Raw genomic sequence first — 21991 nt, forward strand, 5'->3', positions numbered from 1 at the left:
GCTATACTTTTTAAAATTAGATTTTTCTCTTAGACTAAGACCCTGTTGTTTACACGGCTGATTTCCTTATCAGTCTAAAGCAAAGCATCAGTCTAGCGTATATTTCTATTATTTCCTCGATTCTCTTCATTTCCTTTAGTTTTTATCCACGTGTTTTCATTCAATCCTCTTTTCTACCCTTCCCAGCATCCCACAACTGTATTCTGCTTAATTTGGTGATTCCAAATAAATTTTGGTTACAGACTTTATGGTGACCCTATAAATCACCTACCATGTTTTTAACTTCAAAGACAACAAAACGAAAATAATAATAAAACTCTTTCTGGAATTCATAGAAAGAAAAGCAAAGTTTTTGATGAGAAAAAGTAAAACCTGTTTGTTTGTTTGTTTTAAATAGTATCAAGTTAATTAGTACTCTCTGCCAGAATAAAGCAACCACACTATTATTTTTAAAAACTTTACCATTTAAGACATAGGTCTACCCAGCAACGCACAAACCACCAATACTTCCCAAGTAAGAGCGAATCTGTGGCTAAATAATCATCTCCCCAAAAAGTAACAGATATAGGGGGAAAGAAGTATAGAGAATCAAATCTACTTATTTTAAACCATGGAAAGAAACACATTCCCATGTGTTTCTTTAAAATCTTTTTTTTATATAAAGACAATTTCATATATTTAAAAAATTCTCACAGCACTACTATCACTCAGGGAATTCTACAGTGTCATACACAAATTTGAAACTAATTCTTCTATAAGTATCACCAGAATAGAAATAAACAGATTATACTGGTAATTTCTAACATATCTTCAGGATATAGACATCCCTAGTGTTGTAAGTATTTCTTTGAAGTAAATATGAGACAATTAATTACATTCCCCAAACCAGATTGGTTCTCATTACATACCTAATGCTAAGTTTACTTTGACACTGCTTTTAAAAAGATCCAGTATTAAAAAAATAAACTTCCTCTGGGTAGAATAAAGAATAAGTTTGACCTATTAAAGATAAAATATATTGATAAAACATAGTTTTGTTCCCCAAAATGCAATGGGGATGGCCTGTGGCTCACTTGGGAGAGTGAGGTAGTGATAACACCAAGGCCACTGGTTTGGATCCCTATACAGGGATGGCTGGTTAGCTCAATGGGGAGAGCATGATGCTGACAACACCAAATCAAGGGTTAAGATCCCCTTACTGGTCATCTTTAAAAAAAAAAAAAAATACAATAGACCATTACTCTAATGCATGATCACTATATGAAATAATCACCTGGTTAGTAAAAAATTTTGTACACCTTGAAATTTTTAGTTCAACTGGTTTTCTTTTGATATAGGGGAAATGTAACGATTGGCTTCAAATCTGTTTTTAGTAATGCAAAATATGTGAGCTTTATTATATGTTAAAGAAAATAAAGATAATAGGATCAAAAATTTATTTATCAACATTACAATAAAATACTTTCCAATGTATACAAAATTGCAAAATAACTGATGCTTTTCTCAATAAAGATACCTCTCATAATATTTAATTACAGGATAAAACAAATATATGTTTAATGAATTGTTCTGTTTTAAAGTCACCTTATTGATCGATACATCATGAAATCAATAGTTGTACATCGAGGAAATTTACCAATGGAACTTTCTTCCACTGGTGTGTATATTTTAATTTGTCTCATGTGGGTATCTCTTCCATTTTGATGATTGGCTAGAACAGCAATCTGTATCATAAATGTGCGAGTTGGCTTCTTATGATTATCAGTTAAGGGAACATGAATCCATCCACTTGGTTCCACCAATTCAAGTTGCTGCAAGAAAAAAAAAAGTCAGATTATACCCAATGAATATAATTTATAATAACGCATTCTAAAATTAACTTATAATTAACATTTTTCTCACTGAGAGAAAGACAATATGATAATAACCATTGCCAATTATTGGGTACTTTTATCGTGGTCTCCTTTTACAGTTGCTAAGCACTTTACATGTACTGTCTTCATAGACAAAATAAAACTTGTACAGTTTACAGAATATTAAAAAGCACATGTCACAGCAGCCTTTAAAAATATATGAAACATTTTGCATAGATTAAAATATACATATGATTTTATAAAAACCACACATTTATATAGATTATTTCTTTATAGAAATAAAAGTAGCCGATGTGAAAAATGATAGTGAAATGCTGCTACTGCTGTTGACAAAAACACGTATTTCTGGTTTCCTGTGTTCAGAAATATAAAATGCTATTAAATAAAGAATATCGCCTTTAACGTCAACAGAATGAGCTTGAATGACAGTTCTATATTTTATGAACTATTTGAGCTTGGGCATATTACTTAATCAATCTGAGCCTGAATTATATCATTTACAAAAAGGGAATAATATCACCTACCTCATAGGGATATTGGAAAGATTAAATAAAATAATGTATATAAAAAAGCAAACACAATATATGACATATAACAAGTATTCAATAAATTTTTTAAACCAAAAGTTATATAAGACGACTGCCTAAATAATCAAAACATTTAAAATATTAAGGCACTTTACAGAATTTTACTACTCTTTGAAGATTGCATATCCTTAATTTTAAATGAGATTATGCTCCTTCTTTGGGGAGGGAGGTTCCCTGATTCTTTGGGAGAACCATATTTATTAATTAGTCACTTTTCTCCAGATAAACAATCCCTGGAAATACTTGGAAGAAGCATTAATCTTTTCAAGCCATTAAAGTAAAGGATGTAAAGTATACTATGTAGTACGTAAAAGAGTTGTACTGCTGTCAAAATATCTAACATAAGCAGATAGTAACTACATAGGTTCTGAGGATATTTATTAACGTTCAACAACAAGTGAGCAAAATTCTACACAAAACAAAAACATATTCAACTTCAATAACATAGGAATGGGTTAGGCAATTTCTCATTTAAGAACACAGTAACATAGACATATAACTGCTCCTATTCATAAAAAATCATATATACTCACATAAACTCACTCCCTTCTATAAGGAAGAATTAGACATGTATAAAAGTATACAACCAGTAGAAAACCATGCTGCTACATGTAGGAAAAAAATCTATTATACTTTTGGTATATTTTATTTCAAGGACCATGCCTAATATATCCAAATTCATATAACAATAAATCAGACTCTATAAAACTATACTAATATTAACAAAAGATACTCAGTCATTAGATAAGCATAAGGCAAAGCTTTTTTATTGGAAAATAAGTGATTTATCAATAACATAGGAATGGGTTAGGCAATTTCTCATTTAAGAACACAGTAACATAGACATATAACTGCTCCTATTCATAAAAAATCATATATACTCACATAAACTCACTCCCTTCTATAAGGAAGAATTAGACATGTATAAAAGTATACAACCAGTAGAAAACCATGCTGCTACATGTAGGAAAAAAATCTATTATACTTTTGGTATATTTTATTTCAAGGACCATGCCTAATATATCCAAATTCATATAACAATAAATCAGACTCTATAAAACTATACTAATATTAACAAAAGATACTCAGTCATTAGATAAGCATAAGGCAAAGCTTTTTTATTGGAAAATAAGTGATTTATCTATCTAAATGATAATCTAAACTTAAAATCTATATTTTTAATGTTTTCAATAAGAAATGCTGTGTAAACACCAGATAAATTTTTTAATTCGAAAATTTTTTTATTTTATTTTAATCAAGAGTCCAAACTGTGGAAGAAAAATCTTAAGTCAAAAGGTAAACATAAATTTCTAAAAATTTCCATAAAGTTATAAAGTGGTTTTTAAAAGATAAGTATTGATTTTTAAATTATCCTAATTATTGAACACATATGAACTATATGCAACACAGAAAATACAGGTTTATCTTATGAACACACCAATGGCAAGAGTATCAAAAAATCTAAATCTGGATTCAATTAGTTACCTTAGAAAAACTATTTAGGAACACCTCTGTATCTTCTTCTTTTCCCTTCCCCTCCCCTTCTTTTCCTTCCTGCCCTTCTCTTCCCTCTATTTCTTTTCTTCTTCCTTTCTTCTTCTTTTCCTCCCTTCCTCCTTTCTTCCATTCATTTTTTATGGTGAAGACAGAATTAGAGAGGGGGCAAGAGAAAGAGAACCAGAATCTTAAAAAAAAAGTGGTTATTTTTAGGATTGAATGATTTCTTCTTTTAATTACAAAATTTTTTTAAAAAGATCAATTTCTACTTCTCACGGTATTTTTAGTTTGTGGATTTTTATAAGACTTCCATTAGTACTAACTTAAAGAAAAAGTCAGAGACCCAATATATCTGTTTTCTATCACTAACCAGGCAACAAATAGTTATTGAGTACTTAAAATTTAAGGTATTGTTCTAAGTATAGTTAAGCAAACAAAAATGAGTAAGGCCTTCTTAACCTTAAAGAAAAAAAAAATGTTAGAGGCAGACAGACAAACTCTCTAGCTTTACTCAATATCCTCCTAAATAAAATAAAAGGATTAGACAAGATATCATCCAATGTCCCTCCAATGTCCCTTCCATTCAAAGATTCTAAACAAAAGATGTGGTAGGCAAATAATGGGCCCCCAACAATGTCCATATCCTTCTCTCAAAATTGTGAATATGTTAATTTACATGACAAAAGAGACTTTACATATGTGATTAATTTAAAGATTCTGGGCTGGAAAGATTACCCTGGATTATCTGGGTGGATCGAATATAATCACAGGGGTCCTTATAAGAGGGAGGCAGGAGAGACACAGAAAGAGATGTGATGATAAAAGCAAAGGTTGGAATGATGCAGCCACAAGCCAATGAATGAGCACAGCCCCTAGAAACTAGAAAAGGCAGAGAAACAATTCTCTCCTAGAGTCTCCAGAAAAGTATGTAGCTTGCTGATACCTTAATTTTAAACTATAAGACCATTTTGGATTTCTGACCCCATGCATACATTCATTTATATGTTAAATTTTTATTGAGCGATGATTATGTACCAACCAATGTGCTAGGAGCTGAAGATAGTGGTGAATAAGCCAGATCATACCTGAAAAAATTTCTCAAAGAGATACAAGAGATATAATTTAAGCATAATAGTAAAACTTCAAGAAAGTCATAAGACTTTCATAAAAATACTTGCAGTGTGAAAGAAAAACAAAACAAAACAAAACAAAACCCAGAGTTGACTATAAAATGTCAATAATAATTCCTCAGAAAGAATGATAAAATGATAAATAATAGCAGCAAGCTCTTCTATAGCACACATTATGTGCCAGGTGCTATTCTGGGTACATTGAGAATATTAATATATTTAATCCCAGCAATGTTAGGCATGTAATATTATTATCCTGACGTCACAAAAAAGACAACTGAGTCACACAGCTGATAAGTAGCAGAGCTATGATTCAAACCAGCAGTCTGATTCCAGAGTCTATGCTCTTATATCATAACTGTAATGTGTTTTGTGTAATGTAAAGGTAATCATTTAGTAATAATAATTTTGTCTGAAATCCTATATTACATAATAAAACAGGAAGTAAAAGAAATATGGACGAGAAAACTGTCTGCTAATCTCATCATAACGCAGTTCCTTTCATGTCATATACATAATAATACATATATACACATAACATAAAGAGAACTACAAAAGGGGACAATAATGGAATTAAAAGTAGAATGCTGATTTCAAAATCTCTAGAGAGAAAAAAAATTATAGTAAAAGAAGCTTTAAAAAATGAAATGGCAAGATGATATACAGACAGCATAAAATAAAATGCTAAAAGATCAAAGATAATACATATACATGCATCAAATGACTCTTTTAAAAAACTCAGGTGTTGATACTACCAAGTGTTGGGCTAGCGGGATTGGCAGGACCGGAAAGCGGCAACAAAGTAGCCAGGGAGCCTCCATCGTGTTAAACTCCACCCCCTTCCCTGAAGGCAGGAACCGGAAACAGAACCCTGCTCAATTCCTTACCATATATGGGCAAAAAACTCACCAACAGCCCTCCCCTATAAATACCAGCCTGTATCCACCCTCGGCGCTACTTCACTGACCTCCCTCCCTTGCGGGTCTGTGGAACCTCGCCTGGGAGCGCCCCCATTAAAGCCTGCCCTAAATTTACTGCCTGGCTCCTGGTTTTCTTTGGTCCAGTTCGAGACTAAAACCTTCAAGACTTAAACCTAGCATCTGGTGCCCAAACCCAGGAGGAGGCTGAGGCCCCGCTCCGGTGGGAGGCCTCCCTCCTCTCATTACCAGGACCTCATCTGGGCCCCACGCCTCGAGACACCGGGTAAGTTCCCCCAAACTCTGTGCCCCGATCCAGGTGGTCCTGCCTGAAAATGCGCCGCATCAGGACTACTCTACCGAGTCACCAGGTGACTCCCCCTCAGCGCCTGAGGATCGGGAGACGACCCCTCCTCAGACAGCCACCTTCCCTCCATCCGCAGCCCAGGATTCTAAACGGGGACGCTTGTTTTAATCCCTGGCCTGCCCGGCAGGAATCATGGGAACTGCCCTTTGGGTTGCCTGCTGGCCAGTCTTGAAACTCTGGGCCTCTCACAAGACTTGAGAAGGTGCTGCCTTATTCATTACTGTTCGGTGGCCTGGCCCCAATACCAATTGGACAATCAGTCTCAGCCTCTCAAGGGCACATTTGACTATCAGTTCCTCACAGATGTGGACAACTCTTGCAGGCACCAAGGCAAATGGTCTGAAGTTCCTTACCTATAGGCTTTCTGGGACCTATGCTCTCGTCCCTCCCTCTGCACCCGCTGCTCCATTTCCCAAGTTCTCCTCGCTCGGACCACACTGGCTCCGTCTGCACCTAAAACCCCTGAATCCTTCCCCCTTCTCTTCTGTCCGAACCTCCTGAAAACCTGGCCAGCCCGCCAGCTCAGGGGCCAGCAACTCTTCCTCCCCCTTTTGGGATTAACGCTCTCGTCCCTCCTTAGGTTCCCAGTTTTATCTTAGATTGTTTTTCCATTGCCTTTTACCTTCACTCAATTGTGGTCATTTTGTCCTTTTGTCCAGAGCTCCTGGAGCTCCCCCTGCTCACTCTCTCATTTTCTCTTTCCTCAAAATTCATAAATTTCTATTCTTACCTGGTCCTGCCCTGGTCTTTGACTCTGCCCCAGTCACCGGAGGCTTCCTGGGTCCTTGCCACTACTTGAGCTCCTGGAACTCCCTTGCTTATTTTGTTGTTACTTTGTGTTGCCTTTTGCATTCCTGAAGCTCCCGTCGCCTGTTTCGTAGTTTGCTTTCGCTTTTGAGCCCTTAACATTCTCCTGGCCAAACTCCTGGAGTTCCCGTCTTTTACCCCCAGAACTCCCTGCTGCCCTTTATCCCCTGGATTCCTGGAATCCTCCTAATCGGTCTGCCTCAGTCACCTGAGGCTACTCAAGTCTTCACCCCTATTCCCCTTACCCAATCTCCCGCACCTCTCTCCTCCTTTTTTGGTAGATAACATTTTTAACTGGCTAACTGAATTTGCTGGGTAGGGCGTCCTCTGCCACCCTCTGCCAATAAGGCCGTCAACCTCCCATTCCTGACCTGGTAAGAATGGCATTTAAAGTTTTTAATGCGCGGGAGGAAACAGCTGAACTTAAAAGACCAGCCCAGGTCCAACAGAAGGTCCGACTCCAAACCCAAGCCTTGGTAGCAGCCCTGCCTCCCGGCTGGCTCCGGGAGCCAATGGAAAGGGGTAACCCAGCGAACCACCCCCCTCCGGAGGCCTGCTTCAAGTGTGGCGCTGATGGACACTGGGCCCACCAATGTCCAAATCCAAACGAACCAACGTGCCCTTGTCCTCAATGCTAGAGGATGGGCCACTGGAGGTCCTACTGTCCTGGCATCAGAAGGTCCCCAGCACCTCCACGCGGAAGAAACTCCAAGCCGGTAAGTCCTGCCTTCCAGCTCCTTGGCCTGCATGATGACTGACAGGGCCCAGACTCAGAAACCCCTCTCACCCACGCCAAGCCCAGGGTCATGCTCCAGGTAGTGGGTAAGTCCATTTCCTTCCTGTTGGACACAGGGGCTACCTATTCTGTTCTGCCTTCCTACTTGGGCACCAGCTTCCCCTCCCCAGTGGCAGTCATGGGAATTGACAGTACCTCTTCTAATCCACAGACCACCCCACCCCTTTCCTGTAGCCAGGCTTTAGCCAAAGATCTTAATCTTTGCTCTCTAAAGTACAGCACCCTCCTCCAATATGTGGATGACCTCCTTCTTTGCAGCCCCTCATTATCCTCTTCCCAAGAGGATACTGCCACCCTTCTCAATTTCCTTGGGTCTAGGGATTATCAGGTCACTCCTTACAAGACAATTTTGCACCCCCACAGTTACTTACCTAGGCATATCCCTAACCCCCAGTTCCAGGTCCCTTACAGGGGACCGTATCCACCTCCTTCGGGATCTCCAACCTCCCCAGAGTGCCGACATCTTCTCCTTTCTGGGCCTTGTGGGTTTCTTCTGACAGTGGATCCCCAACTTCGCCCTCCTAGTGCGACCCTTATAGAAGATGGCTAAGGACACCCCACAGGGACCATTAACTGATCCCACCACTGTTAAACACCTTTTCTCTAGGCTATGGGATTGTCTCACTGCAGGACCCACTCTGACTCTCCCTGATCCTTCTTTTATCTATTTACAGATGAGCATTCTGGCTTGGCTACTGGCCTCCTGGCCCAGCCTGCAGGACCAGCCTATCAGGCAGTGGCATACCTATCAAAACAGCTAGATATCATGGCCCAGGGATGGCAGCCATGTCTCAGGGCATTAGCAGCTGCTGCCTCCCTGACAAAAGCTCTCAAGCTTACTCTGGGCCAACCCCTGTCTTTTCTTCCCATCGCTTGGGGGACCTGCTCAGCCACAAATTCCTCACCTGTTTGACTCCTTCCAGGATCCAACTGTACCTCCTCCTTTTCATCAAAAATCCCCAGATTTCTTTATCCACCTCCCCCCGCTTAAACCCCACAACCCTTCTGCCTACTCCTGACCCTTTACATTCCTGTCCTCAACTTTTAGAGGACTTTATTCCCTCATATCCAGGGCTCTTTGACCGGCCCCTATCTAATCCTGACCATGTGCTTTTCGTAGATGGTAGTTCTTTCATTGCCCCAGATGGCCAAAGGCATGCAGCTTCTGCTGTCATTACTCTAGATGCCACTTTAGAGGCTGTACCCCTTCCCCTAGAAACAATCTCTCAAAAGGCAGAGTTGATAGCCCTCACTCGGGCCCTCCACCTGTCCAAGGGACAACGGGTCACTATATACACAGATTTCAGATATGCTTTCCTCATCACCCATACTCACCCTGTCCTCTGGCAAGAACGAGGATTCCTCACTACTAAAGGGAACCCAATAATCAATGAGCCCCTCATCTCAAAACTACTCGAGGCCCTAAGCCTCCCAACTGAGGTGGCTATCATTCACTGCTGTGGCCACCAGTCCTCTAAGGACTCTATATCTAAGGGCGACAACAAAACCAATTCCATAGCCTGGGCTACGGCTCTGGGCTCCACCCCAGCTCCTCTCCTTTTCCTCAACATACCCCATTCCCCTCGTATACTGAAAAAGAAACTCAGACCCTCAAGCAGTTGGGGGGAATTATCAGGGACAAGGGTTGGATTTTTAACCAAAATAAGGTCACCCTTCCAGGCCACCTAGCCCGCAGCATCATTACAGATGTCCACCAATCCCTCCACATTGGCCCAAAAGCTTTACATCAGTTCCTAGAACCCCTTTTCCATAACCCACACCTCCGAAAGCTCATTGAGGAGGTTCATCAGTCTTACAATACCTGTTCTGCTGTTATCTCAAGGGGGAATTCGCAGGGTAGGACCTAACCATCAACTCCGAAGCCATCAACCAGGCGAGGACTGGCAGCTTGATTTCACCAACATGCCATGTCACAAAACCTATCGTTACTTACTAACTTTGGTGGACACATTTACAGGATGGATTGAGGCTTACCCTACAGCTCGAGAAACAGTGGACGTGGTAGCCACTGTACTCATTGAACATATCATCCCAAGGTTTGGCCTCCCACGGACCCTACAATCTGACAACGGCCCAGCCTTCACCTCCAGTGTCACCCAGCAGGTCTCAGAAAGTCTGAACATTACCTGGAAATTCCACCTCCCTTACCATCCCCAATCCTTGGGTAAGGTTGAGCGAGCCAACGGCCTCCTCAAGGAATATCTTACTAAACTTTCCCTTGAGACCTGCTTATCTTGGCCAATCCTCCTCCCGTTGGCACTTACAAGGCTTAGGGCCACCCGTAGGGGACCATCAGGCCTCAGCCCTTTTGAACTCCTCTACGGACGGCTCTTCCTGCTGACCCACAACTTTCCAGTCTTACCCCCTCCTGTTTTATCCTACCTACCCTACCTAACCCTTTTAAGGGCCCTTTTGTGAGCCCATGCTGACTCAGTTAACTCCCACCCCCGGAGACCCCACCGCAGATACTCCCCAGGTTTTAACCCCAGGGGATAGCATCTTTCTTACTGAAAGAACCACATTCAAAAACCCTACATCCCAGGTGGACTGGTCCCTACATGGTAGTTCTCACCACCCCCATAGCTGCAAAACTCCTGGGACACCGTCCCTGGGTACACCTTTCCAAACTTAAGCGTGCCTCCCCTGAGGCCCCCTCCCAAGATATATAGATGGCACAGCCCTTGGGGCCTACCTGGGTTCGACTATCACGTCACCATTCTCCTCCTGACTCTGTCTCTTAGTCCCATCACTACTGATTCACGATACAGATGGAGATTTTAGTTAACAGAAACCTGGACAAAGTGTGTCTATCTGTGCAGAGTTCTGCAAGTGTTAAAGCAGAAGCTTACTGAAAAAAGGGGTAAAAAGGCTTTTTGAAAATCAGACTGCTATGAGCAATGTTATCAGAACTATCAGCATAAGTTTTCCCCCTGCGTTTACTGGTCAAACAGGGTAGCATTTATCTCTGCTAGAAGGTTTTAAGGCCAAAGTTGTGAATGCAGCCAAAAACAGATCATTCTGTATGCAATTCTTAGGCAAATGAGGCTAATTTCATATTGTTGCTAGAAAGGAAACAAGATTGTAGGAAAAGAGGAGATATGAGAAAGCTATGAAGATGTAGTAGTGGTTAGGAAGGTTAAAAAGAAAAAAATATTTTTGTGTGGGAAAGCATCTTGTGTAGTGAATTTTGTCCTAGAATAGAATGGCTGGATTGCTCCAGAATGGAAAGAAGTATGGAAACAAAAAAGAAAGTTTAGCACATTGCAGAAGTTCTGAGTAAGTCGTAACAGTGGTTTGTGAAGGGTGAATTTATAAAAGAATTTTGTAACTGCCAGTCCTCAGTTAATTTCTCTATCCCTGCTTTTCACCTTGGACCTCCTCACTGCAGATAGAGGCAGCACCTGCATGTTCCTCAATGAAGAATGCTGTTACTACATCAATGAAACAGGTGTAGTCGAAACCAGTCTCCACACTCTCGCCAAAGTTCATGAGTCCTTTCAGACCCGGTACTGCCTGGGAGACCCTACCTCACATCAGTGGTGGCAAAACCCATTAACCACATGGCTCCTCCCCCTACTAAGCCCACTCCTTATTTTCGGGACACTGTTAACCACAGCCCCTTGTCTCCTTCACTTCATTCAGGAACAAATTCGAGAGGTATCTAGGGTATCCGTCAACCAGCTCCTGCTCCACTCCTATTCCTGTGTGCCCACTTCCGACAACCCTTACTACGCCCCTTACTCAGCAGGAAGTAGCCAGATCTGAGTCACCGCCCTATAACAACAAAAAGTCGGAATGTTGGGCTGGCAGGATCGGGAGGACCAGAGGGCGGCAACAAAGTAGCAAGGGAGCTTCCATCTTGTAAACCCCACCCCTCCCCTCCATCTTGTTAAACTCCACCCCCTTCCACTCCCCCCTCCCTCCCCTGAAGGTGGGAACCAGAAACAGAACCCTGCTCAATTCCTTACCTTATATGGGCAAAAAACTCACAAACAGCCCTCCCCTATAAATACCAGCTTGTATCCATCCTGGGCACAACTTCCCCAGCCTCACACCCTTGCGGGGCCGTGGAGCCTCACCTGGGAGCACCCCCATTAAAGCCTACCCTAAATTTACTGCCTGGCTCCTGGTTTTCTTTGCTCCAGTTCGAGACTAAAACTTTCAAGAGTCAAACCTAACACCAAGGTCATGGGTTGTATACATGTACTGGCCAGCCATGAAGAAAAAAAAAACTTAGGTTCTCTTGAGGACATTATGCTAAGTGAAATAAACAAGTCACAAAAGGACAAATACTGTATTATTCCACTCATATGAGGTACCTAGAGTAATTAAATTCATAGAGACAGAAAGTAGAATGGTGGTTGCCAGGGGCTGGCAGTAGGAGGTAATGGGGAGTTATTGTTTAATGGGTATGGAGTTTCAGTTTGGGAAGATAAAGGCCTGGAGATGAATGATGGTGATGGCTGCACAACATGAATGTATTTAATTCCACAGAAATGTACACCTAAAAATGGTTAAAATGGTAATTTTTATGTTATATAAAAACCACAATAAAAGAAAAAAAATTCAATTTCTGTTTGAGTCCAAAAAAATCCACATCGTGGAGAAATTGGAACTCTCAGCTCTGCTGTTAGGAATGTAAAATGTTACAGCCACTTGGGAAAACCATTTTGTGGTTCCTTAAATGATTAAACATAGTCACCGTGTGACCCAATATCCAAGAGAAATAAAACAAATATCCACACAAAAACTTGCACACAAATGTTTTTGGCCAGTTTGCTTTGATTAGAGTATGGTGCTGATAACACCAAGGTCCAGGGTTCAATCCCTGTACCAGCTCCAGCTAGGTGCAAAAAAAAAAAAAAGGTTTGCTCAAAACAAATGTTTGTAGCAGCAGTATTCATAATAGCCAAAAGGTAGAAACAACCCAAATGTCCATCAACTGAAGAATGAATAAACAAAGTGGGATATATATCCATACAATGAAATACTATTTGGAAATAAAAAGAAATGAAGCATTGAAGCTACAACATGGATAAACCTTGAAAATTAGTAAAATAGTCATATAGGACAACAATTTATATGATTCCATTTATATAAAATGTCCAGAACAGGCAAATCAATAGAGATGAAAAATAGATTGGTAGTTACTTAAGGCTGGTTAGGGTCTTGGGATGAGAGAGAAGTATGGGAAGTGACTTCTCGGTATGGGGTTTCTTGTGGGGATAAATGTTCTACACTAGAGGTGGGGCAAGATGGTAGACTAAAGGTGCCCAGGGCACATTCCTCCCACAGAAAAGGACCAGAACAACTGACAGCTAAATATTGATGGGAGCATTGGTGGGAAAGTGTAGGAGTTCAGTAGGAAACTGGTGAGATCCCTGTGAAGCATGAAAGCCCAGGATGGCATCATACAGAGGAGAGTGAGGCACATGGCCTCAGCCACAACATCTCTGACACTGGGATTGGCACAAGGAGAATTTTCCCTCACTGTGAAAAGGTAAGCAAGGACCCTTGCCAACCCCCATCCTCACCACAAAGGCACACAGATCCTTTGGCAGGACAAGCCTGGAGCCAAATGTGGGAAGCATCCTAGAATACACACACTGCATTGCCCTAGAACACTAGCACAAACTGTACACTCCCTACCTCCCACCCTTGGGACCCAAGCCAATGCAGGGCAGTGGCATCTTGAAACAGAAATATACCCTGCTCTGGGGCCAGCAGTCATGGTGCTTCCATAGCCTTAATGCTCTGCACACTCACAGGAGAGACTACAACACCCTGATCCCAGTGGCTTGAAGCATGGGCTCACAGTGGCTGTGACTCTAGTTCTGCAGTTTGTGAAGCCAACCCTAGTCCTGCTGAACTGATGCACCCCCACGTCCCTGGCCAGGGATTGGATACCTCCTCAGGTGGACCACCCCCTTTCTTCCACCCCCTACTCCCCAGCTCCACCAGCTGACTGAATTCGGTGCACCTCAGCCCCCAACCTGGAAAAACAGCTCACAAGACTCTACCCTAACAAATATGCCCTTGGGCTGGTGGAAATAAAGTGCATCCCATTCTGCCAGAGAAGTGGCCATGTGGTTCCATCCTGAACAGACTGGTCTAGCAGCCTTGCCAACAGTCCCAAAAAAAGCTGGGTGGGCCACCTCACCGCAGGCCTGCCTAGTGGGCCTGCCAACAGTCTGAGAAATGGCTGACAGGCCCCTCATTAGGGACCTGTCTAGTGGTCCCACCTACTACCCAAGAGGTGGTTGGACAGGCAGCCTTGCCTAGTGGCCTTGCCTAATTCCTGAGAAGGCTATGGAAGCAGCTCAGCAGCCCTGCCCTTGATAATCCAGCTCCTGAACTTCAGAAGGAACCATTACCTTGCATCAGGCCCCAAGAAGTGGCATAGCAGAAGGACCCCTGACAGACTTGCACTTAGCTACCTGAGCCAAGATGCACTAATGCCCCTGGTGCAGAGAAACAGCTCAGCTGTCACACTCCTGGAAGACCCACTCCCAAGTCTTTGAGCCATCTTACTCATGCATCCAAGTGAGAAACAGCTTGGCTGACATGCCCCTGGAGTTCCCACCCTTGATCAGAGAAGCATCATAGTGACCCTACCACTGCCAAACCAGTCCCAGAGACCTTGACACACTATACATCCACATCCCCAGCCTGAGAATCAATCCAGCAAACACATCCCCAGTGAGCCAACTCCTGAGATCACTGACCCACAGGGTGAACCTGCACATTCCCAGCCTGTGAACCAACCGAGTGATGCCACTGCTGCCACAAATTTCTAAAGCATAGGTCACTAAGTCTTTTACAGACATGGTGAAAGTGGATTACAGCTGAAGAAACCACACAGAGTCTATACTACTGCATCCATCCAGAACAAAACCATTGCACTTGACACAACTGAGACCCTAGGATGCATTTGCAGGTGAAAGTCTATACCCATACAAGCCACTCTACAAAACTCAAAAAGGTGACTGTTCAACTAGATACACAAATACCAGCGCAGGAAAATAAGAAACATGAAAAAACAAGGTAACATGACAACACCAAAAAAATAAAATAATACTCCAACAACTGATCCCAAAGAATCAGAAATTGCCGACTTGACAGAAAAGGAATTCAAATTAAATATCTTAAGGAAACTAACTGATACAAGAAAATATGGACAAAATAGTTCAATGAAATTAGAAAAACAATTCACGATCTGAGTGAGAAATTCAACAAAGAGATAGATACCATTTAAAAAAATCAAGCAGAAATGTTGGAACTGAAAAATTCATTGAATGAAATAAAAAATACATCTCGGATTCTCAACAACAGACTAGGTCAAGCAGAAGAAAGAATTTCTGATCTTAAAAACAGCAGTTTTTAAATAACTTAGGAAGAAAAGAAAAAGAAAAGAGACTAAAAAGGAATGAAGAAAGCTTACAAGATCTATGGGATACTATTAAGCTAACAAAGATTCAAATTATGGGAATTCCCTGAGGAAAAATACAAAATAGATATTGAAAATCTATTTAAAGAAGTAATAGTTGACAACTTCCCTAGTCTTGGGAAACATGCAAATATTCAAATCCAGGAAGCTCGAAGGTCCCCAAATAGATTCAACCCAAATAGGTCATTTCCAATACACTGCAGTCAAACCATCCAAAGTTAAAGGCAAACAGAATTCTAAAAACAGCGAGAGAAAAATGGCAAGTCACTTATAATGGAATCCCCGTTAGACTAACAGTAGACTTCTCAGCTGAAACCCTACAGGACAGATGAGAATGGGATGATTCATTCAGAGTATGGGGAAAAAAACTGCCAGACAAAAACATACCCAGCAAAGCTATACTTCAGAAATGGAAAAATAAAGTCTTTCTCAGGCAAGCAAAAATGAAGGGAACTCATTACCACAAGGCCAGCCTTACAAAAAATACTTAGAGGAGTCCTACAACTAGAAGAAAGAGAACAATAACAACCATCATGAAAATATAAAACTTACTAGTAGAGTAGATACATAAATTAGAAAGAGAAAGGAATCAAACCTTATCAATACAGAAAACCAACAAACAGAAAAGATAAACATTAAGAGAGGAAGAAAAACACAAGGATACACAAAACAATCAGAAAAAAACCAACAAAATGATAGAAGTCCTCACATACTAATACTAACCTTGAATGTAAACAGATTAAACACTCCAATTAAGACACAGACTGCGTGAATGGATAAAAAAGCATGACCCATCCATATGCTGTGTACAAGAAATGCACCTTTCCTACAATGACACACTTAAACAGAAAGTGAAGAGGTAGAAGAAGTATTCCATGCAAATGGAAAACAAAAGTGAACTGGAGTAGGTATACTTATATCAGATGAAACAGACTTTAAATCAAAATCTGTACTAAGAGACAAAGAAGGGCACAATATAGTGATAAGCAGATCAGTACAGCAAGAGGATATATCAACTATAAATACATATGAGCCCAACACCAGAGCACCCAAATTTATAAAGCAAATAGTATCATCTCTAAAAGGAGAGAAAGACACCAACACTATAATAGCTGGGTACTTTAACACCCCACTCTCAGCATTAGAAGATCACAGAGACAGAAAATCAACAAAGAAACATTGTATTTAAGAGGCACCACAGACCAGATAGACCTAACAGACATATTCACAGCATTTCATACAACAGCTGCAAAATACACATTCTTTTCATCAGCACAGGGAATATTCTCTACCACTAAACATATGTTAGGCCACAAAATAAGTCTTATTAAGTTCAAAAATATCAAAATCATACCAAGTATTTCTTCTGACCATAAGGAATAAAACTAGATATCAATAACAAGAGGAACTCACAAACCTACACAAATAAATGAAAATTAAACAACATGCTCTTGAATGACCAGTGGGTCAAAGAAGAGATTAAGAAAGAAATCAAAATATTTCTTGAAACTGAGGAAGACAGAAACACAACATACCAAAACCTACAGGATACAGCAAAGGCAGTATTAAGAGGAAAGTTAACAATATATGCTTATATTAAAAAAACATATTTCAAATATATAGCCTAACAAGGCACATAAAGGAACTACAAAAGCAATAATAAACTAAACCCAAAATAAGCAGAAGAAAAGAAATAATAAAAATCAGAGCCAAAGTAAAGGAAATTGTGAATAAAAATAAATACAAAAAAATCAATCAAGCAAAAAGCTGGTTCTTTGAAAAGATAAACAAAATTGACAAACCATTAGGCAGACTAACAATAACAACAACAAAAAAAAAAAAAAAAAAAAAGAAAAGACCCAAATAAATAAAATTAGAAATGAAAATAGGTACATTACAACAGATACCACTGACATACAAAGGATCATCAGAGACTATTATGAACGACTATATGCCAATAAATATGAAAACCTAAAGGAAACAGATAAATCCTTGGACATGGATAAATGCCCTACCAAGACTGAACCACGAAGAACCAGAAAACCTAAAGAGACCAATTATAAGTAATGAGATGGAATCAGTAATAAAGTCTTCCAACAAAGAATTGCCCAGGACCAGATGGCATCACTGCTGAATTCTACCAAACATTTAAATAAGAATATTAATACTTTTTCAACTATTCCAAAAAATTGATGTGTATGAAATTCTTCCTGATACCAAAACCATGCAAGGACACAACAACGACAACAACAAAAAAAACCTACGGGCCAATATCCCTAATTAACACAGATGCAGAAATCCTCAATAAAATACTAGCAAACTGAATCCAACAGCACATCGAAAAGATTATATGTCATGATCAAGAGGGATTTATCCCAGGGATGCAACCATGGTTCAACATATGCAGATCAATAAGCATAATACATTACATCAACAGAATAAAAGAAAAAAAACCCACATGATCATCTCTATTGATGTAGAAAAAGCGTTTGATAAAATTCAATATCCTTTCATGATAAAGGCTCTCAACAAATTAGGTATAGAAGGAAAGTATCTCAATACAATAAATGCTATATATGATAAACCCACAGCTAACATCATACTAAGAACTGGAACAAGACAAGGATGCCCACTCTCACCACTTCTATTCAAGATAGTACTGGAAGTCCTAGCCAGACTAATCAGGCAAGAGAAAGAAATAAAGGGCACCCAAATCATAAAGGAGGAAGTCAAGATGTCCTTGTTTGTGGGTGACATGATTTTATAAGTAGAGAAACCTAAAGACTCTACCAAAAAACTCCTAGACATGATAAACAAATTCAGTAATGTTGCAGGATACAGAATCAACATACAAAAATCTGTAGTATTTTTATACACTGACAATGAACTAGCAGAAAAAGAAATCAATAGCAACAACAAAAAATAAAACACCAGGAATAAATTTAACCAAGGAGGTGGAAGATCTCTACAATGAAAAGTACAAAACACTGACTAAAGAAATTAAAGACACCACAAAAAAGTGGAAAGACATTCCATGCTCATGGATTTGAAGAATCTATATGGTCAAAATGACCAAACTACCCAAAGTAATCTACAGATTCAATGCAATCTCCATCAAATTACCAATGACATACTTCACAGAAATAGAAAAAATTCAGAAATTTATATGGAACAAGAGACCCTGAATAGCCAAAGCAATCCTCAGCAAAAAGAACAAAGCAGAGTGTGTATCACACTGCCAGACTTCAAAATATACTACAAAGTGATATAATCAAAACAGCATGGTACTAGCACAAAAACAGACACATAGGTATTAGTTCATTTCTGTTGCTTCTAACAAAATACTTGGAACTGGGTAATTTTTAAGAAAATGAAATTTATTGTTTTGGACACTAGGAAGTCCTAAATCCAGGGAACATACCTGGTGAGGGTATTCTTTGCTGGTAGCTTTACAGCAACACAAGGATGTCACACAGCAGAAAATGGCAGAGCAGAGAGATATCTTCTCATGTGCTCTCCTTTTAAAGCCCTCAGAACCATGCCCCTGACCAACATTATTAATCCATTCACTATGGCATGGTCTTACAGTCTAATCACCACTTCAAGGTCCCAGCTTTCGATTATCATAATAAGATTCCTACTCTCTTAACACTGTCACAGTAGGGGCCAAGTTTCCAACAACTGGAACTTTGGGGGATACAACTTAAGCTTCAATGAGTTGCAGGGGGACATTCAATCTACCGTATAGACCAGTGGAACAGAATAGAGAATTTAGAAATAAATCCAATTGCCTACAGACAACTGAGAAAGGTGCCAGGAACATGCATTGGGGAAAGGTCAGTCTCTTCAATAAATGGTGCTTGGAAAATTGGAGATCCATATGCAGAAGAATGAAACTAGACCCCTCTCTCGCACCATATACCAAAATTAACTTTAAATGGAATAAACACTTAAATGCAAGACCCAAAACTATAAAACTTCTAGAAGAAAACAAAAGAGAAATATTTGCAGGATGTAGGTCTGGGCAAAGACTTTATGAATATTACTTCAGAAATATAAGGAACAAAAGCAAAAATTAACAAATGGGATTATGTCAAACTAAAAACCTGCACAGCGAACAATCAACAGAGTGAAAAGACAACCTGCAGAATGAGAAAATATTTGCGAACTATGCATCCAACAAGGGATTAATATCCAGAAATACAAAAAACTCAAACAGCTTAAGAGTAAAAAAACAAATAATCTGGTTAAAAAATGGGCAAAGGAACTGGAACTGAATAGACATTTTTCAAAAGTAAGACATACAAATGCCAACAGGCACATGAGAAATGCTCAACATCACTAATCATCAGAGAAATGCAAATCAAAACCACAATGAGATATCATCTCTCCCCAGTTAGAATGGCTATTATCAAAAAGACAGAAAATAACAAATGCTAGTGAGGATGTGAAGGGGAACTCTTATACACTGTTGGTGGGAATGTAAATTAGTACAACCACTACAGAAAATAGTCTGAAAAAACCACATATAGAAGTATCATACAATCCAGCAATTCCACTACTGGGTATATATCCAAAGTAATAGAAAACAAGTTAAAGGGACACCTGCATTCCATGTGTCACAGCTCTATTCACAATAGCTTAGAGTTGGAAGCAACCTAAATGTCTTTCCAGAGATAACTGGGTAAAGGAAATGTGGTATACAGATACAATGAATACTATTCAGCCATAAAAAATAATGAAATTCTGCCATTCGCAGCAACATGGATGAGCTAAGCCTAGAGAAAATTATGTTAATTGAAATAAGCCAGGCACCGAGAGAGAACCCCACATGTTCTCACTCATATGTGGAAGCTAAAAAAGTTGATCTCATAGAAGTAGAGTGTAGAATAGTGATTACTAGAGACTCATGGGGGGTAGAGAAAGGGGCATGGGCAGAAGGTGGTTAGTAAATACAAAATATTAGAAAGAGAGAGGAAGAATTGGATCTAGCATTCTACAGTAATACAGGGAGGCTACAGTTAATAACAAAGTACTGTGTGTCTTTGAATAGCTAGTCAAGATAATGTTGAATGTTCCTAACACAAAGAAGTGATAATATTTGAGGTGATGGATATAATAAGCACCCTGATATGATCCTTGCACACAGTATTAAAGTACCAAAATATCGTATTATACTCCATAAATATGTATAACTATCAAGGGTCAATTAAGGAAAATAAATTTAAAACAGAAGAAAAAAGAGAAATAGAGAGTAGAACAGTGGTTACCAGAGGCAGGGAAGAGGGGCAAGGAGGGAGCCAAGGAAAGGTTAGCAGACTGGTACAAAGTTACAAAGTATCTCAGTTAGATAAGAAGAATAAGTTTTGGTGCCCTAGGGTGATAATAGCTAATAATATTGTACAGCATATTTCACAATAGCCAAAAAGAGGATATTGAATGTTATAACCACAAAGAAATGATAAATGTTTAGGTGACAGATAATGCTAACAATTCTCAGCATCGCACTCTCGCGAGTGAGCCACGGGCCGGCCCTAATGCTAACAATTCTGATTAGATCATTATACAATATATGTACTGAAACAAACTGCAGCCCATAAACATATACAATGAAAAAAATAATAAGATTTTTAAAAATGTTCTAAAAGTGATGTGGTGATGGCTACACAATTCTATGAATATTCTAAAATCACTGATCATACATTTTAAATTGGTGAGTTATATGGTATGTGAACTATATCTCAATAAAGCTGTTATTTTTTTTAAAAAAAATCTGTATATTATCTAAAAGGGGCAAATCTGTGATTTAACATAATAATTAAGGAACAGTCTAAATATAAGCAAATGGTAAAAATATATTTGATAGATGAAACCAAAAAGAATGCAGACATAGAAATATTAATTAGATTCTTAAGGTTTTTCTGGAAAAAAAGAAGGGCGGGGGTCCAAGGTATCACTTGCATACCCTCTGGGCGGGAGGGTGATTTTCTAAGTTGGACTGTGATGGTACAGTGTGTACAGACAGGTACTGACCCAATAGACTGGGACTGTCTGTACGAAAATGTTACTTTGTACCAAAAGTTAAACAGAATTTAGTACAATGAATAGAGGTCAATTTCTGTTAAAAAAAAAAAAAGAAAGAAAGAAAAGAAAAATGGTGGTAAGGAATGGGGCTTATAATTCTAGATAGTAAAACCTAGCATTTACATTAAATAAATGGTATGGCACTACATTTCATAGCAGTAGGTGTATCAGGATGCATTTAGCTGCAAGGAACAAAATCTAAGTCAATGAGGCTTAAATAGTGAGGAAATTTATCCTCTCACACAATAGGAATGCCTGACTTAACACATGCACAGGATAGGTTCATTCAGAAGCTCAAGTACGCTATCAAGGACCCAGGGGGTCCTTTCACCTTTCTATTCTTCTAACATGAAGGAGTTAGCATTATCCATAGGCCAACTTCACCTATAGTCACTAAGATGGCCACAGCATTCTTCCAGAGGCAGAAGTCAAGTACCATTCCCTGCTTGGAATTCTTTTTAAGA

At 39.6% G+C, this 21991-nt stretch overlaps 1 protein-coding gene across 3 annotated transcripts in view; it reads right to left on the bottom strand.

Annotated features, from left to right (window-relative positions):
* Positions 1-1521: 1521 nt before the first annotated feature.
* The window catches only part of ANAPC10 (anaphase promoting complex subunit 10), a 114132-nt gene continuing 93662 nt past the window's right edge, over positions 1522-21991 (bottom strand). For 2 of the 3 annotated variants that reach the window (XM_063108422.1, XM_063108421.1), the window contains exons 5-6: positions 3947-4081; positions 1522-1811 (exon numbers count right to left, since the gene is read on the bottom strand). In XM_063108422.1, coding sequence (XP_062964492.1) covers positions 1581-1811; positions 3947-4081 — 366 coding nt within the window. In that variant the 3' untranslated portion in view covers positions 1522-1580. The remainder of the gene's footprint in view (positions 1812-3946; positions 4082-21991) is intronic. The other variant, XM_063108423.1, reaches the window with a different exon arrangement.

The sequence above is a fragment of the Cynocephalus volans genome, chromosome 9, assembly GCF_027409185.1.
Source record: "Cynocephalus volans isolate mCynVol1 chromosome 9, mCynVol1.pri, whole genome shotgun sequence".
In the NCBI taxonomy this organism is placed as follows: Eukaryota; Metazoa; Chordata; class Mammalia; order Dermoptera; family Cynocephalidae; genus Cynocephalus; species Cynocephalus volans.